The 15,354-nt window shown below is 38.3% G+C and overlaps 1 protein-coding gene and 1 pseudogene across 1 annotated transcript in view; both read left to right on the top strand.

Annotated features, from left to right (window-relative positions):
* Nucleotides 1–8,744, top strand: part of CMTM6 (CKLF like MARVEL transmembrane domain containing 6) — a 51,832-nt gene extending 43,088 nt beyond the window's left edge. The window contains exons 3-4 of the mRNA XM_029243502.1: nt 3,381–3,479; nt 6,011–8,744. Of these exons, the coding sequence (XP_029099335.1) occupies nt 3,381–3,479; nt 6,011–6,133 (222 nt within the window). The 3' untranslated portion in view covers nt 6,134–8,744. The remainder of the gene's footprint in view (nt 1–3,380; nt 3,480–6,010) is intronic.
* A 5,295-nt stretch (nt 8,745–14,039) lies between these two features.
* LOC114908090 lies at nt 14,040–15,299 on the top strand (annotated as a pseudogene).
* Nucleotides 15,300–15,354: the final 55 nt, after the last annotated feature.

The following is a 15,354-nucleotide window of genomic DNA, read 5'->3' as shown; positions in this document are numbered from 1 at the left end:
ATCAACTGTACTTTAATAAAAAATACATATATATATAATGATTCTTTTAAGTTTGAAAAATTAAAAAACAAAAAGTTGATACCAAACAGCTAAAAAAATAACTTTAAAAAACAGGTAGAGTCTGAATCAAATCCATTAAGCCTTTGGTGAACACATACGTGCAGTTCTTGGTATGGCCAATATATGACAGTTCCCGTTATCTTACCCGATAATAGCTGCTGTCAGTGTTTACTGTGTGCCAGGCGCTTTATGTGCTGTGATTTAGAATCTTCACACCTCAATGCTCCATTTTTCTGTTGAAGAAACTTAGGTTGAGAGTGGTTAAGTAACTTGTCCAAAGTTACACAGTGAGAGTGAAAATAAACAGATTTGAACCCAGGAAAGTTCTCACACTCCGCAGTCTATCATGTGGCCTAGGCAGAATGCTGCTAGAACCACTGCCCTAGTAACTTTAGATGCTATCGTGGCAAATATCGTCACCACAAGAGTCTTTGTATAGCAATGGCAACAGAACCCATTTGTTTTATGAAATACGTATTAAGAAGAGGATGCAGAGAATATCTTAGAATTTTTGTTAATTATATTTTTAATCTTTGAAAAGTCCTTTTTACAGATTAGTATGTGATAAGATTTGGACAAGGGAAAAATTCACTAGCATCTGAGCTGGTTGATTTGTAGCTTGAATGTGTAAATTTATATTTTAAACATTAAAGATTGAAAATATTTTTTTCATTTCTTATCTCAACAGCAAATAGCACTACTTTCCATCCATAAAAATATTTTTAGAAATGTTTATAGTTTTTTAGTGCTGCATCTGTAGTGTTTAAGAACATTGATCTTTTTGACAAGAAACAATATTTTCCAGTTTAGTATAATGGTCAAACTAAGCAAAATGTAAAGCACTTATTACATCAAACTTGAGCATTTAAAAGGTTATTTTAGAGTAAATACTAATTTTAAAATACTGAGGAGGGCTTCCCTGGTGGCACAGTGGTTGAGAGTCCGCCTGCTGATGCAGGGGACACGGGTTCGTGCCCCAGTCTGGGAAGATCCCACATGCCACTGAGCGGCTTGGCCCATGAGCCATGGCCGCTGAGCCTGCTTGTCTGGAGCCTGTGCTCCGCAACGCGAGAGGCCACAACAGTGAGAGGCCCACGTACTGCAAAAAAAACAAAAACAAAAAAATACTGAGGAAAAAAAGAAAAATTAGTCATTTCATCCTAAAATAGCTTTTGTAAATATTTTACTGTATGCCTTTTGGGTCTTATAGAAAGTTTTAAACATAGTTGTAATTGTAGAGTATGTATGTTCTACTTTTCACCTAACATCGTAAGGAAGTCATGTTTGTTTGAATGGTTTAAAAATTACTTTTACTGTCTGCTTATTAATATACTTAAATTAAAAAAATCTTTATGTAAGGAGTTTTCTGTTTTAGAGAAAATGTTTTGAGTGTGTGGTGGTGGTAGTGTCTAGGGAGGAACAGTAATCTTTTTGGAAAGAGAATCTTTTCTATCCCATGCTCTTGCGGGTCCCATTGTATCAAGAATAACAATAGCCAATGTTTATGGAACATTTATTGTGTTTCTGGCACTGATCTGAGCACTTTCCATGGATTAACTCTATAGAATCACCTATGAATACGATATTGTTACTACTCTCATTTTGCAGATGAAGAAACAAAGGCACACAGACATTAGGTAACTAATTCAATCATGTAGCCAAGAAGTAATATTACTGGAATGTGAACTCAGGTAGTCTCGCTCTAGAACCCATGTTTGTTGAATACTGCATTGTTCTGTCTCAAAATGATTGTCTTGTTTTAATACCTCCTTGAGTGTACTCCAAATATTAGTAAATAATAGAGTTTTATATTTGTATGTAAGAGATTTAAATAATATTCATTTCAAAGGAATAGAAAAAAAGAGAAAGTGCTGCAGAAAAACACCTCTTTTAGAAGCAAAGAGGAAATCTCTGAAATTTCTTATAAGTGTTAAGTGAACTAACAAAATAGTTAATTCTGTTTTGGGTAGTTTTACTGATAGTAGGTTTAGTGGAGATTGCATTTAAGAAAACTCAAAAAGTATCAGACTTGAAACACTTTGGAGTGGCTATCATTTTTCCAGTTTCTCCTCTGAATCAAGTATGTATGTCAAGCTCTGTTTTCACTTGGCATTTGAGAGCGAGCCTCATGAGTTGATTCCTGAGAGAACACTTGGAAACGATGAAGAATTCCATTGCTGTAAGCTGCACTATGATGAGATGTGGATGCTTTTATGTAGTAGATAATCTCATCATACAAGCTCATGTTGGATTACCCACTTGGCACAATTGAAAACAACATGCTATTCCAAGAAAGCCTAAGTGTCTTTAGTTAATGATGGGTGATCCTTTTGAGTCTCTCTTTTCCAAAGTGCTTTAAAAGCACTGAAGTACTCTCAGAGAGGCCATCCTAGCATGGATTATGTTGAAAGGGAAGAAAAATGCTGTTCTTTGCTGGAAGTAATGTGGGATTTAATAAATCCTTTGGCTTTGATCTTAATATGTCCTAGAAAGGGGACTTCCCTGGTGGTCCAGTGGCTAAGACTCCGTGTTCCCAATGCAGGGGACCTGGGTTCGATCCCTGGTCAGGGAACTAGATCCCACATGCCGCAACTAAAGATCCTGCATGCAGCAACGAAGTTCCCACGTGCTGCAACTAAGACCCAGTGCAGCTAAATAAATAAATGAGTATTTTTTAAAAATTAATACATCCTAGAGAAAAAGATAAGCACACACATGCATGACCTTTGGGGAACTGTTTTTATTTTATTTCGTATTTATTTGTAATAGAATATAATTGATTTTACAATTTATATTAGTTTCAGGTGAACAATGTAGCAATTCAATATTTTTATAGATTATACTCCATTTAAAGTTCGTTACCAAATAACGGCTAGATTTTCCTGTGCTGTACAATATATCCTTCTTGCTTATTTATTTTATACATGATAGTTGGTACTTCTTAATCCCCTTCCCCTATCTTGCCCCTCCCCTTTCCCTTTCCCCACTGGGCACCACTAGTTTATTCTCTGTGTCTGGGGGTCTTTGTTACTCATTTGTTTACTTTTTAGATTCCACAAATAAGTAATAATGGAGAACTATTTTTATTAAAACATTATCTTGTGATGTACTCTCTGAATATGCCCTGTCCAGAGTGTGCATACTGTTCCTTTACAGGGTATTTATCAAATAACAGGCTTATTGAAAAGTTAGAAGTTGAAGTATGTAAGTTTGAGTCAAGAAAAAAAGTCACTGAAGTTTTTTAAAAGTTAAAAATTAAAACATTTGTTTTCAGCCACCCTAACTATGCTGTATTCCTTATGTTTTATGTGTATGTATAGGATTTTTATATTACTGTGGGAACAGGATTGGTGTTTTTGGTGGCATCCATCTTTTTCGCTTTGACACATGACAGTACCCCGGCTGAACTTGCTGCAATTGTAAGTACCTTTTATCTTTGCTTATTTTTATTTGCTTAGAAATATGGAATTTGGAAAGTACTTGACAGGTTATACAATAAGGGAGAGTGGTTTGTCTTTTAACTTATTTTTTAGTGTAATTTGATTAGAGGCCTAAAAGCAAATAAATATGATAGCCTTAAAAACCTAGAACCTGTCTTTAGAATTTGACTGAGTTTTGTTAACAAAAATCCATTGAAGTCACATATGAACTTTATTGCTAATGGAAGTGGTAAAATTGACTTGATTATCTTATATTTCTCCCCTTTTTGGTTCAACAGAAACACACCTACATACCACATGCTGTTTTAGGTGTAGAGAATAGACAGGAGAAATGACCCCAAAGTTCAGCCTAGTATAAGAGATAGATAAGTAAATGTTTTTATCTGAAATCCTTGAGGGACCAAATGTTTTTTAGAATTCAGAATATTCTGCACTTGAAAGGTAATACTGTGCATATACTGTATTACACACCTTCAGAGGGCCTGGGCAGCACCTTGTAATCCAACATATTAATTTTTCTGAAGCATCTGAATATTCACAGTTAAAGAGATAGGTAAAGACTGTAAAGAGTTTTACCTTGTGTCAATTTTCAGCCAAGTAAATCATGAAACTTCGAGTTTTTGTTGCTTTTTGGACTTCAGAATTGCAAATCAAGGATCATGGACTTAATTGATGCCAGTGCTGTGAACATGAACAACTAACAACTGGTTAACAAGTCCTCTTACTAGTCAGCTGATTTCCAATTAATGCTTTGTTCATAAGAAAATTGAAGTTGTAATTAATTGAACTGTCAGCTAATAGATCATTAAAACTGCTTTTTATGATAGAACAACTCAAAAGGAGTTCAGAGAATTAGACGGCTATAACATATCTACCTATTTATGTGAACACAGTTTCTTAGTACTTACACGTATAAAAACAAAACAATAAAATTAATGCCAAACCTTGATGCATTCTAGCAATAAGTAATATTTAGTCATGGATACATGAACCAGTTGAAGAGAAGAAAAGCCTTATGCTTAATTTGTTTGTAATCATATTTTTGTTGCAGAAGAGTATGATAGGGTGAATCAGTAAAATACTTTCTAGTATAAAAATGTATTATTGTAAAATCCTGTGGAGGAAGTAAAATAAAGTTGAGGAAATGTTGAGTTCGTGGGGGGAAAGAAAGCATGTCCTAAAATTACCAGCTATTAAAAAAAAGCTTATTTATTGTTTTAATTAGGTGGTATGTCAGAATGTTACAGTATTCAGATTTCATTAGATATATTTAAGAGTGACTGGTGTTTTAAAAGCTCAGTATTTATAAAATGCTGGAAATTACCTTTTGCAACTATTTAAATTATGAAAATTATATAGACTGAAATGGGTGAGGGAGTCCATTTTTTAAAAAATTGTGATGTGAGCAGAAGAGCTAGAAGATCATTTGGGTTATATGCATAGAGGGTCCTGTATGGACCAGAGCTTTCTAATAAGGTGGTCAGAGATGTCTTCGTAGACAAGATGACATCTGATCTGCCTTTAAAGTGTCAAATTTGCCAGTCAAATAAGGGGACAGATGCCATCAAGCCAAAATACAGACTCCAGAGTGGAGAAGGGACTTGGGTTTCAAGGGGTGGAATTGATAATTACATTTTGGTTGGATGTGTTGGGGACATCCAGGTGAATTAATGAATAGGGAGCTCCGTTTGCTTTACAGTGAAATGAGGCAGAATGGAGGGATGGGGTGTGAAGGGCAAGAGACTGCAGCAAACGACAACAAAATGTTAAACTTCATGGAGATGGAGCCTTAGAATTGGGACTTTAGCCATAACCTACATCGATTTTCTCTTTTTACAGAGCACTTTGGCCCCCCTTCCTTAAGGGTTTTTCTAGTGAAGAAGCTAAATTTGCACCATGGGCTTCTGTCTCTTGACAGAATTCTCAGAATGTTTGAGTAGATGTTAGAAGAGTATAATGAGGAAGTGATTTAAGGAAGAGGTAGTAGGTAGTGGCGTCATGTTGCTGTGTCATTACAGTGTGACAGTGAGCTGGAAAATATTTTTTAGGTAATTGAACCATTTAACCTAAAAGTATCTTCAAAATAGAATTTCTGTTTTGATACAAATAACCTTTTCCATTTTTACCTAGGCGTGGCTGCCTGCTCTTCTCATCTGTCAGTCTAAACCATTGCTAACAATCCAGTGTTTTGTATCATGTTATAGGATTTTGTTTTTCATCTATTAACCTTAGCTTCATAGATTGGCACCTCACACATACACACACACACAAGACAGGACATTAATATATTGTGACCTTGACTAATGGCCATTATTCTGGAATTCTTTTTTTGTAACTTCTTTCCATTTTTTGATCTTAAAAGATTTTTAACCACTGATGTTAAGAATGATGTGTATAAGATAAATTGATGAATTGTCTTGCTTGTATAAAACACGATCAGAGCCAAGTAGGAAATGTGAGAGTATATTGCAGCATTCCTCATATAATCTTTGCCCCTTTTCCCTCCTCAGGTGTTTGGATTTCTAGCAAGTTTTGTGTTCCTGTCTGACTTTTTCCTTATGGTCTATGAAAAACGTAAGGAGCCCCGGCCAAGAAAACCTGAGGCTACTGTTAGTGAACCACTTAATGCTTAGGGACTCTAGGGAACAGGTGTTACGTCGCCACTGCGTGGTGCCTGAGCCCTGGCAGAAGCTCTTGTAGAGTCTGTCATTATTAAACCACTTCTTCTGGAGCGCAAGGCAGAAAGGCAGTTTGATCAGTATTGATTGGACTGTGTGTCAGTCACCACAAATTGGGCCAGAGGGCTTTTTGTTTTAAAATATATATATATATTTTTTGGTAACAGTTGAAACTTCTGTCAGATGAAGTTTTGTTTTGTTTGGAGGTGAGGGCAATTGCTTGTTTAAATCACATAGCTCAACTGATGATAAATTATTCTGTCATTGTTACTAGGCTTAGCTTTCAAATTATGCTTTCAAGCAGCATGATTAAGTTTATCCATTTAGAAATGGTTTCATTTTTAAATTAATTTGCTTAACTATAACTCTGCTTTTTGATGACTAGATAAAATTTAATGTATATTTAAGAGATCAATATTTTAAATGTTGGTCTAGGTTTTTTTCCATAAAATGTAAAACCCAGGCTTTACTGTATCTCACTCAGACTTAAAATTATACTGTAACATTTTAGGATAATAATAATTGACTCTTTCTGAGACCTTTTATAGCCTAATAGAAAATGTATGGGAGATGTTGATATTTTACATATTACAAAAGCAACAGCATCAGTAACCCCATGTTTATACTGTACTTTGCTTGTCAATATCATGTAAAAAAAAGATCTTTATATAGAAAGATAGAAAAATGGAAGAAACTGCTATCATGACTAAGGACCAAAGAAAGATAAGATACACTTTTGCACAATGCAGTGAAAGTAGTTATAAAAGTAGGCCTCAAGCACTTCCAGATGCCTGAAGAGATGAGTTCATACTAGAAGACAGAAAATGGTTTGCTCCCTTTTGCCATATGATTATTTCTACTGAAGTTAATACAGCTCTGCAGGTTCTGTTCAGTGTTTTCTTTGGAGCCAATCTTTTAAAACCCCAATCTTTGATTTTTGATTTGAGAGCCTCCCTCTTCTGTCTCCTTATAAGAATGGTCCATGTACTACTTCATCAGGCATAGCTGGGCCTCTGGCTCTGGCTTCCTTGATGACAGATTCTCCAGAATCTTGGGCCCTTTTAATTGCATAGAGTATAGAGCAGGATCTTTAGGGTTCTTGTTCCCACATAGGCATTGCTCTGGTTTCTCTTCAAAGGAGACCTTCTTTTTCTTTTTATTTTTGTGGTACGCGGGCCTCTCACTGTTGTGGCCTCTCCCGCTGCAGAGCACAGGCTCCGGACGCACAGGCTCAGCAGCCATGGCTCATGGGCCCAGCCACTCCGTGGCATGTGGGATCCTCCCAGACCGGGGCACGAACCCGTGTCCCCTGCACCAGCAGGCGGACTCTCAACCACTGTGCCACCAGGGAAACCCAGGAGACCTTCTTAAGAAAGTGAATATCCAGAGATTCCTGCCCAGTTTAATACTGTTGATGGTGTAAGGGAGTAGTCAAACCATTCTCAGAAGACACTTCATACCCAGTTCTGATAATTTGGAAGAACTGTCTGTTGCTGGCAGTCTGTCTTAGAGCCAGCCAGCCAGGGCACTTTGAGCAAGACCTTTCTTAAAGTGGGTCCTTTTTTTTTTTAAAAAAAAAGGGACCTTTCTGACCAAGTGGTTCACAGACTAGACCTTTCTTGTCCTCCTGGTAGATTTTTTTGACTCAAGACTGTAGGGCTCAGGCAATGAGCCCATGCATCAGATCCTTCAGTACTTTGGTGAAAGTCTCCTGGGCTAGTAGGTTTTCTGTCTGAAAGAGTGGAATCGTGTTTCCAGTGAGACAGTTTAATGACCTCATCCTTTTTAAATTTCTCATCTGCCAATTGTGTGTTGTAGATGGTTTTCAGACGCAGATGGCCGGACACAGCTTCTGCTCTTACTGACTTAGAACCTTATCCATTTGTATCAGAGCTTGGATGCTAGTGCTAGTGGTGGTGTCACCACTACCTGCTTGGGAGATAATGAAACCAGTCTTGGATGCTGTTTTTACTAGGTGTGCTGTCTGAGAGAGGAGAAATAGCCTGGGTCTTGGGTTCAAAGATGACAAGCAGCTTGTGGTAGGCAGGTTCTCAGATTTCACATCCAGCTATACCGTTGTCCTTTTAAGTATCATCTGCACCCAGCTGGGATTCAGAGCAGACCATCTGGGCTTCCTCAGCGTCCCCAGTCATGCACTGGGCTCAGCTGAGTTTGACGGAATGTCCTCTGCTGGCCTCACATCCACAGCATGTTGGCGTGGAACTTAAGCTCTGCTTGTTCTGAGGTTTCACTTCCATTTGTTTCATTGGCGCAGAATGGACCTCTTAGCTGGCCACTGAAAGGTAATATCTTCACTGGTATTTTGGGTCACTCTAGAACCTTTCTTCACATTGTTTTTTACAGGACCCATGATTGATTAGCCTACGTCTTCTATTGTAGAAGGAGTTAGGAGTAAAAAGATCTTTGTGGTAAATAAAAATTTCAAGGTGAACTTGAAACCAAAGATACTGTTACTTACAGAAAAGGGCACACTCAGTAAACTCAAATGTAAAATAATTTTTTATTAACGTTTATGGTAAATTTATATTTACACAAATAGACTGTTTAGAATGGTTCTTAAAAATGATAAGGGAAATGCATATACAGTACAAAAATTTTATAATTGCTATACTTCTGTTTGGGGACTGGGAAATGTATTTTTACATTGTTTATAGCCAATCATTTTTGTATTTAATAACTTTAAATCCTGAGTCTTTTATATCTGTGTCAAATTTTGTAGTCTTCTTTTTAAATAAACCCACTTTATTGTTCACACCTTTGTAGTTGTTTAATTATTATAAAAACATGGTGTTTAAATGAAAGCTTTCTCCAGAGTTCTAGGAGTTGGCTCTACAACCTTGGTAAGAATACTGGACTTTGGATCTGCTTGGGCGTGGGGCGTGGGTAGAAAAGAAACACGTCCAACTCCTACCCATGGGCTGTCCCTCTTGGAAAGTTGGAATACACATTGAAACAACGTTTTTAGGGAGCCCTGTGTGAAGAGTTACAAAGAAATGGGCTTCCCTGGTGGCGCAGTGGTTGAGAGTCCGCCTGCCGATGCAGGGGACACGGGTTCGTGCCCCGGTCTGGGAAGATCCCACATGCCGCGGAGTGGCTGGGCCCGTGAGCCATGGCCGCTGAGCCTGTGCGTCCGGAGCCTGTGCTCCGCAACGGGAGAAGCCACAACAGTGAGAGGCCCACGTACCGCAAAAAAAAAAGTTACAAAGGAATGTTATGGACTAAATATGCCTTTAAATACTCCCAAAGAAGCAAATTTGGACTCGATCACATTTCTCAGTGTGGCCAACAAGCCTAAAAACAAAATAGGTACATTCTCTCTCAAGCTGTTCAATGATTGGGAAAGTGTGAAGCAAAACTGAGGTGGTGGTTCTGGTAAAGCTACAACTATTTGTGTAGTTTGCAAAATTCCTGCCTCCAGACGTACAGAATAACAAGGTCTTTATAGTCGTCAAGAACTCACTGGAATTTGTACATTCTTCAGAGTTTTGTGTTTTGTTTTGATAAAGAGCGTGATTTTATCAATGTGCAGTCAACTGCAAGGAGCAGAAACCTAATTAAGTAAGTGGGTCTTAAACAGTAAGGAAAATTTATTTCACAAGAAGTCTGGGTAGGGCAGTTCCACAACTGGTAAATTCAGTGGCTCACCAGGGACCCAGGCTCTTTCCATGTTTTTCTGCCCATCCACCTTTTTTTTTTTTTTTTCTTTTTAATTTATTATTTATTTCGGCCATGCTGGGTCGTAGTTGTGGCATGCATGTGGGATCTAGTTCCCCGACTGGGGATCAAACCCAGGCCCCCTGCATTGGCAGCACTGAGTCTTTCCCCTGGGCCACCAGGGAAGTCCTTGCCCATCCACCTTGTGCTGTGAGAGTTTCTGTCTTCTGGATTGACCCTTTATGGTTTCGCAAGATGGTGGCAACATCTCTAGGCATCATCTGCTTGTACCACGATGTCCAAAGGCCAGAAGAGGTGGTTGATTCTTCCATGTCCTTTCAAGGTGTTCCTTTTCCACAGAAGCCCCTTGGTGGACTTCACCTACTTATCTTACTAGGAGATATTAAATGCCTGTTTCCAGATCAATTTTAACATGGAGACTAGAATTGCTGTGATTGGCTTAAAGTAATCAAGATTCCTCCCCTTAGGTTGTGAATATCCTTTGAAGCCTATAGCCTTCTGATACCTGAACAAAATTGGTTCTGTTAGCAAGAGAAAGCGTCATGGGTTAGGGATCAACAGTGTCTGTCATAAGCATGTAAAGGATTGTGACCTAGCTAGGAGAAATAAAATTTCCAGTTTAAGAAATTCCTACAACATTGTAAGTCAACCGTACTTCAATTAAAATTAAAAGCAAGAAATTTCTATAGGCCTGACTACCCCAAAACAATTTAAAATAGAAAAACTTGTTTTATTTCTTACACTAAATTATAATTCTACAAATAATGTCTACCATAGAAAATTGGTTTAACAAAAGTGGGAAGTATTGTTCGTTCCCTGATATCTTTGCATTTAGCTACTTTAAAAATTTTTGAAGTATGTCAAGCACTGGAAGTACAGAGGATAATGCTTGTTGTAGATACCACCCAGCTTTAGTGGATCATAACATTTTGCCGTATTTGCTTTAAGGGCCCTTGTTTAAAGAGGAAATAAAGTTATACTTTTAAAGTACCACCACCTCTAATCTTATTCTCTTTCCTTTTCCAAAGGTAAACACTGTCTTGAATTTGGTGGATATCTTTCCTGTTTTTCTTGTCTGACATATATATAGATGTATCCATAAACAATGTACAGCGTGGTATAGTTTGCTTTTTTTAGTCAGTAGTATTTTTAAAGTTTTATTTATTATTTTTGGCTGCATTGGGTCTTTGTTGCTGTGCGCAGGCTTTCTCTAGTTGCGGTGAGCAGGGGCTACTCTTCGTTGTGGTGTGCAGGCTTCTCATTGTGGTGGCTTCTCATTGCAGAGCACGGGCTCTAGGCACTCAGGTTTCAGTAGTTGTGGCACACAGGCTCAGCAGTTGTGGCTCGTGGGCTCTAGAGCACAGGCTCAGTAGTTGTGGTGCACGGCCTTAGTTGCTCTGCGGCATGTGGAATCTTCCCAGACCAGGGCTCAAACCCATGTCCCCTGCATTGCCACGCAGATTCTTAACCACTGCAGTACCAGGGAAGTCCCCCAAAATTTTTTGACATTATAAAGTACCATAAGGTAATGATGAAAGGAATATTAAAAGTAATAAAAAGCAAAGTTTATCCCTTTTACCTTTTGCATAGTGATTTAACTAGTAAGTATTTAACAAAGAGAATTTAAGTCAAATATCCCAAAGCCAGACAAGCTACCAGCATAAACTCACCTATGTGGCAAAATAGTGAGAAGATTTATAAGTAGAGGTGATAAGCCTAATGAGCCTGGTGATAGCTGGTTGTCCAGAAACTTAGTTCAACTTTAAAAATTACCAAAAAAAACTATAAATTTTAATGTATTTCTAAATGTTCATCTAAAAAGGTACAGCTTTTTAGAAACAGGATACAACCTTATCTAGAGAGTAAATATAAACAATACCATAGTTGGCTTAAAAGCAGCCACCAATTAAGAAGGCATTCAAGCTCAACAATATAATTATCTTCTCTCTTTTTTTTTTGTTTTGTTTTTTGGCCACACCATGTGGCTTGCAGGATCTTAGTTCCCCGACCAGGGATTGAACCCGTGCCCCCTTGCAGTGGAAGCGCAGAGTCCTAACCACTGGACTGCCATGGAATTACCAACAAAATAATTATCTTAATACCAACAACAAATTAACTCCTAGTTTAATACTGGACTTATTAATAGAAGCAGTAATGTTAATGAGTAACAAGAAATATTTCTCCTTGCATAAGCTTACATCAGTGACCAATGCTATACTGATAATTAACAGTAAATAAAACCAACGATAAACTATTTGTCAAATATACTGTTAACCTTTATACAGTTATGCACCTAAGGAAGATTTTAAAAAAGTAAAAGGAACTCTGCAAACACAAACCCCACCTATTTATCAAAAACATCACCTCTAGCATAAGAAGTATTAGGGGCACTGCCTGCCCAGTGACATCTGTTAAACGACCGAGGTATCCTGACCATGCAAAGGTAACATCACCATTTGTTGTCTAAATGAGGACTTGTATGAATGGCCACACGAGGGTTTTATTGTCACTTACTTTCGATCAGTGAAATTGACCTTCCCATGAAGAGGTGGCAATGACAAAATAAGATGAGACGAGCCTATGGAGCTTTAATTAATTAACGCAAAATATAAACGATTAAGGGACAACAAAAATTTCATGTGGGTTAACAATTTTGGTCCAGGTGACCTCAGAGAACAAAACAACCTCCGAGTGATTAAAATCTAGACTTGCTAGTCAAAATAATTTATCATTTATTGATCCAAAAAAATTGATCAATAGAACAAGTAACCCTAGGGCTAACAGCACAACCCTATTCTAGAGTTCATATCGACAACAGAGTTTACAACCTCGATGCTGGATCAGGACACCCCAATTGTGTAACCGCTATTAAAGATTTGTTTGTTCAACGATTAAAGTCCTACTTGATCCCAGTTCAGACAGGAGTCATCCAGGTCGGTTTCTATCTACCCTATATTTTTCCCAGTTTGAAAGGGCAAGAGAAATAAAGCCTACTTTATAAAAATGCCTTAAAATAATAAATGATATAGGGACTTCCCTGGTGGTCCAGTGGTTAACACTGTGCTTCCAATGCAGGGGGCGTGGGTTTGATCCCTGGTTTGGGAACTAAGATCCCACATGCCGTGTGGTGCAGCCCCCCCCCCAAAAAAATTATATAATCTTAATTAATTCCTAATTACTCAAGAAAAGGGTTTGTTAGGGTGACAGAGCCCGCTAACTTCATAAAACTTAAACCCTTATAATCAGAGGTTCCACTACTCTCCCTAACACAATGTTTATAATTAATATCTTAATACTCGTTGCAATTCTTCTAGCCGTAGCATTCCTTACATTAATTGAACAAAAAGTACTAGGTTATATACAACTTTGAAAAGGACCAAACATCATTGGACCATATGGCCGATTACAACCTATTGTGGACGCAGTCAAATTATTCATTAAAGAACCACTATGGGTCACACTGGTTAGAATGGCTATCAAAAAGACAAGTGATAACAAGAGTTGGTAAAGATGTGGAGAAAAGGGAATCCTTGTGCACTGTTGATGGGAATGTGAACTGGTACAACCATTATGGAAAATACTAGGGAGTTTCCTCAAAAAATTAAAAGTAGAACTAATATATAATATTATCCAACAATTCCATTTCTGAGTATAACTCCAAAGGAAATGAAACCACTGTCTTGAAGAGATATCTGCAACTCATGTTCATTGCAGCATTATTCACAATAGATAGAAAGATATGGAAACAACCTAAGTATCCATTAAAAGACAAATGGATAAAGAAAATGTGGAATATTTATATAATTCAACCATAAAAAGAAGGAGATCCTGCCTTTTGTGACAGCATGGACCATGAGGGCATTGTGCTAAGTGAAATAAGTCTGACACAGAGAAATACTGTATGTTCCCACTAAGCCCGTGCGCCACAACTACTGAGCCTGCACTCTAGAGCCTGCGAGCCACAACTACTGAGCCTGCGTGCCAGAACTACTGAAGCCCACGTGCCTAGAACCCACGCTCTGCAACAAGAGAAGCCACCGCAGTGAGAAGCCCACGCACCACAGCGAAGAGTAGGCCCCACTTGCCACAACCAGAGAAAAGCCCACGCACAGCAACGAAGACCCAATGCAGCCAAAAATTAAAAAAAAAAAAAAAGGGAGTTTAAATCTCCCCTTAATGATATGCCACAACCAGAGACATAAACAAGATTCATTACTATTTCATCAATCATTCTAGCGCTACTTATTATAGTCCAATGAAAAATTTCAAACTATGTTTATCACTTAAACCCAGAATTAAAACTCAAACGCAAAAACAATCCACCCTTTGAGAAACAAAATGAATGAAAATTTATTGGCCTCTTTCATTACCCCAACAATAACAGGACTTCCTATTGCTATCTTCATTGCTCTAGTCCCAAGCATTGTATTCCCCACTCCTAACCCACGAATCCACAACCGTATCATTTTTACTCAACAGTGACGAGTCCAATGCACATCAAAACAAATAATGGCCATTCATAATCACACAGGACAGACCTGAATACGAATACTTCAATCACTCATTCTATTTACTGGGTCAACAAATTTACTAAGACCCCTACCACCTTCATTTATACCCACCACACAACTCTCAATGCATTCAGGTCTAGCAATCCCTCTATGAGCAGGAACTGTAATGACTGGTTTTTCCCACAAAACAAAAGCATCCTTGGCCTATTTTCTACCACAAGGACCCCAGTGCCTCTTATCCCTGTGCTAGTCATCTTTGAAACTATGAGCCTATTTAGTCAACCAATAGCCTTAGCCATTCGATTAACAGCCAGTATTAGAGCAGGTCACTGATTAATTCATTGAATCGGAGGGGCAACTCTAGCACTACTACATATTAGTACCACCACAGCCCTTATGACAGTCGTCATTTTTTTTTTTTTTTAATATTTATTTGGCTGCATCGGGTCTTAGTTGCGGCATGCAGGCTCTAGAGCTCGCAGGTTTAGTCGCCCCTCGGCATGTCAGATCTTAGTTCCCCGACCAGGGATCAAACCTGTGTCCCCTGAATTGAAAGGAGGATTCTTAACCACTGGACCACCAGGGAAGTCCTGACAGTCATTATTCTTATCCTACTCACAGTCTTCGAATTCGCTGTCCCCCTAATTCACACTTAAATATTCACCCTACTAGTAAGTCTCTACGTATATGACAACACACAAAGACCCACGAAACCCCTGCATGTCAGAGTAAATCCTAGTCCCTGACCCCTTACAGGAGCTCTTCCAGCCCTCCTAATAACATCCGGCCTTGTCATAGGATTTCAGTTTAATTCAGTACTATTATTAGCACCAGGCTTACTAATACTCAATATAACAGTGATGACAAGACATCGTCCAAGAAAGCACCTTCCAAGGCCATCCTGTACCAATTGTTCAAGAAGGACTTCGATATGGACTCATTCTCTTCATGATTTCAGAAGCCCTCTTT

This window comes from Monodon monoceros, unplaced genomic scaffold (assembly GCF_005190385.1).
Source record: "Monodon monoceros isolate NGI ecotype Baffin Bay Population unplaced genomic scaffold, NGI_Narwhal_1 Super_Scaffold_3, whole genome shotgun sequence".
Taxonomy (NCBI): Eukaryota; Metazoa; Chordata; class Mammalia; order Artiodactyla; family Monodontidae; genus Monodon; species Monodon monoceros.
Note: the sequence above shows the minus strand (reverse complement) of the source record. Positions and strands in the feature narration are given on the sequence as shown.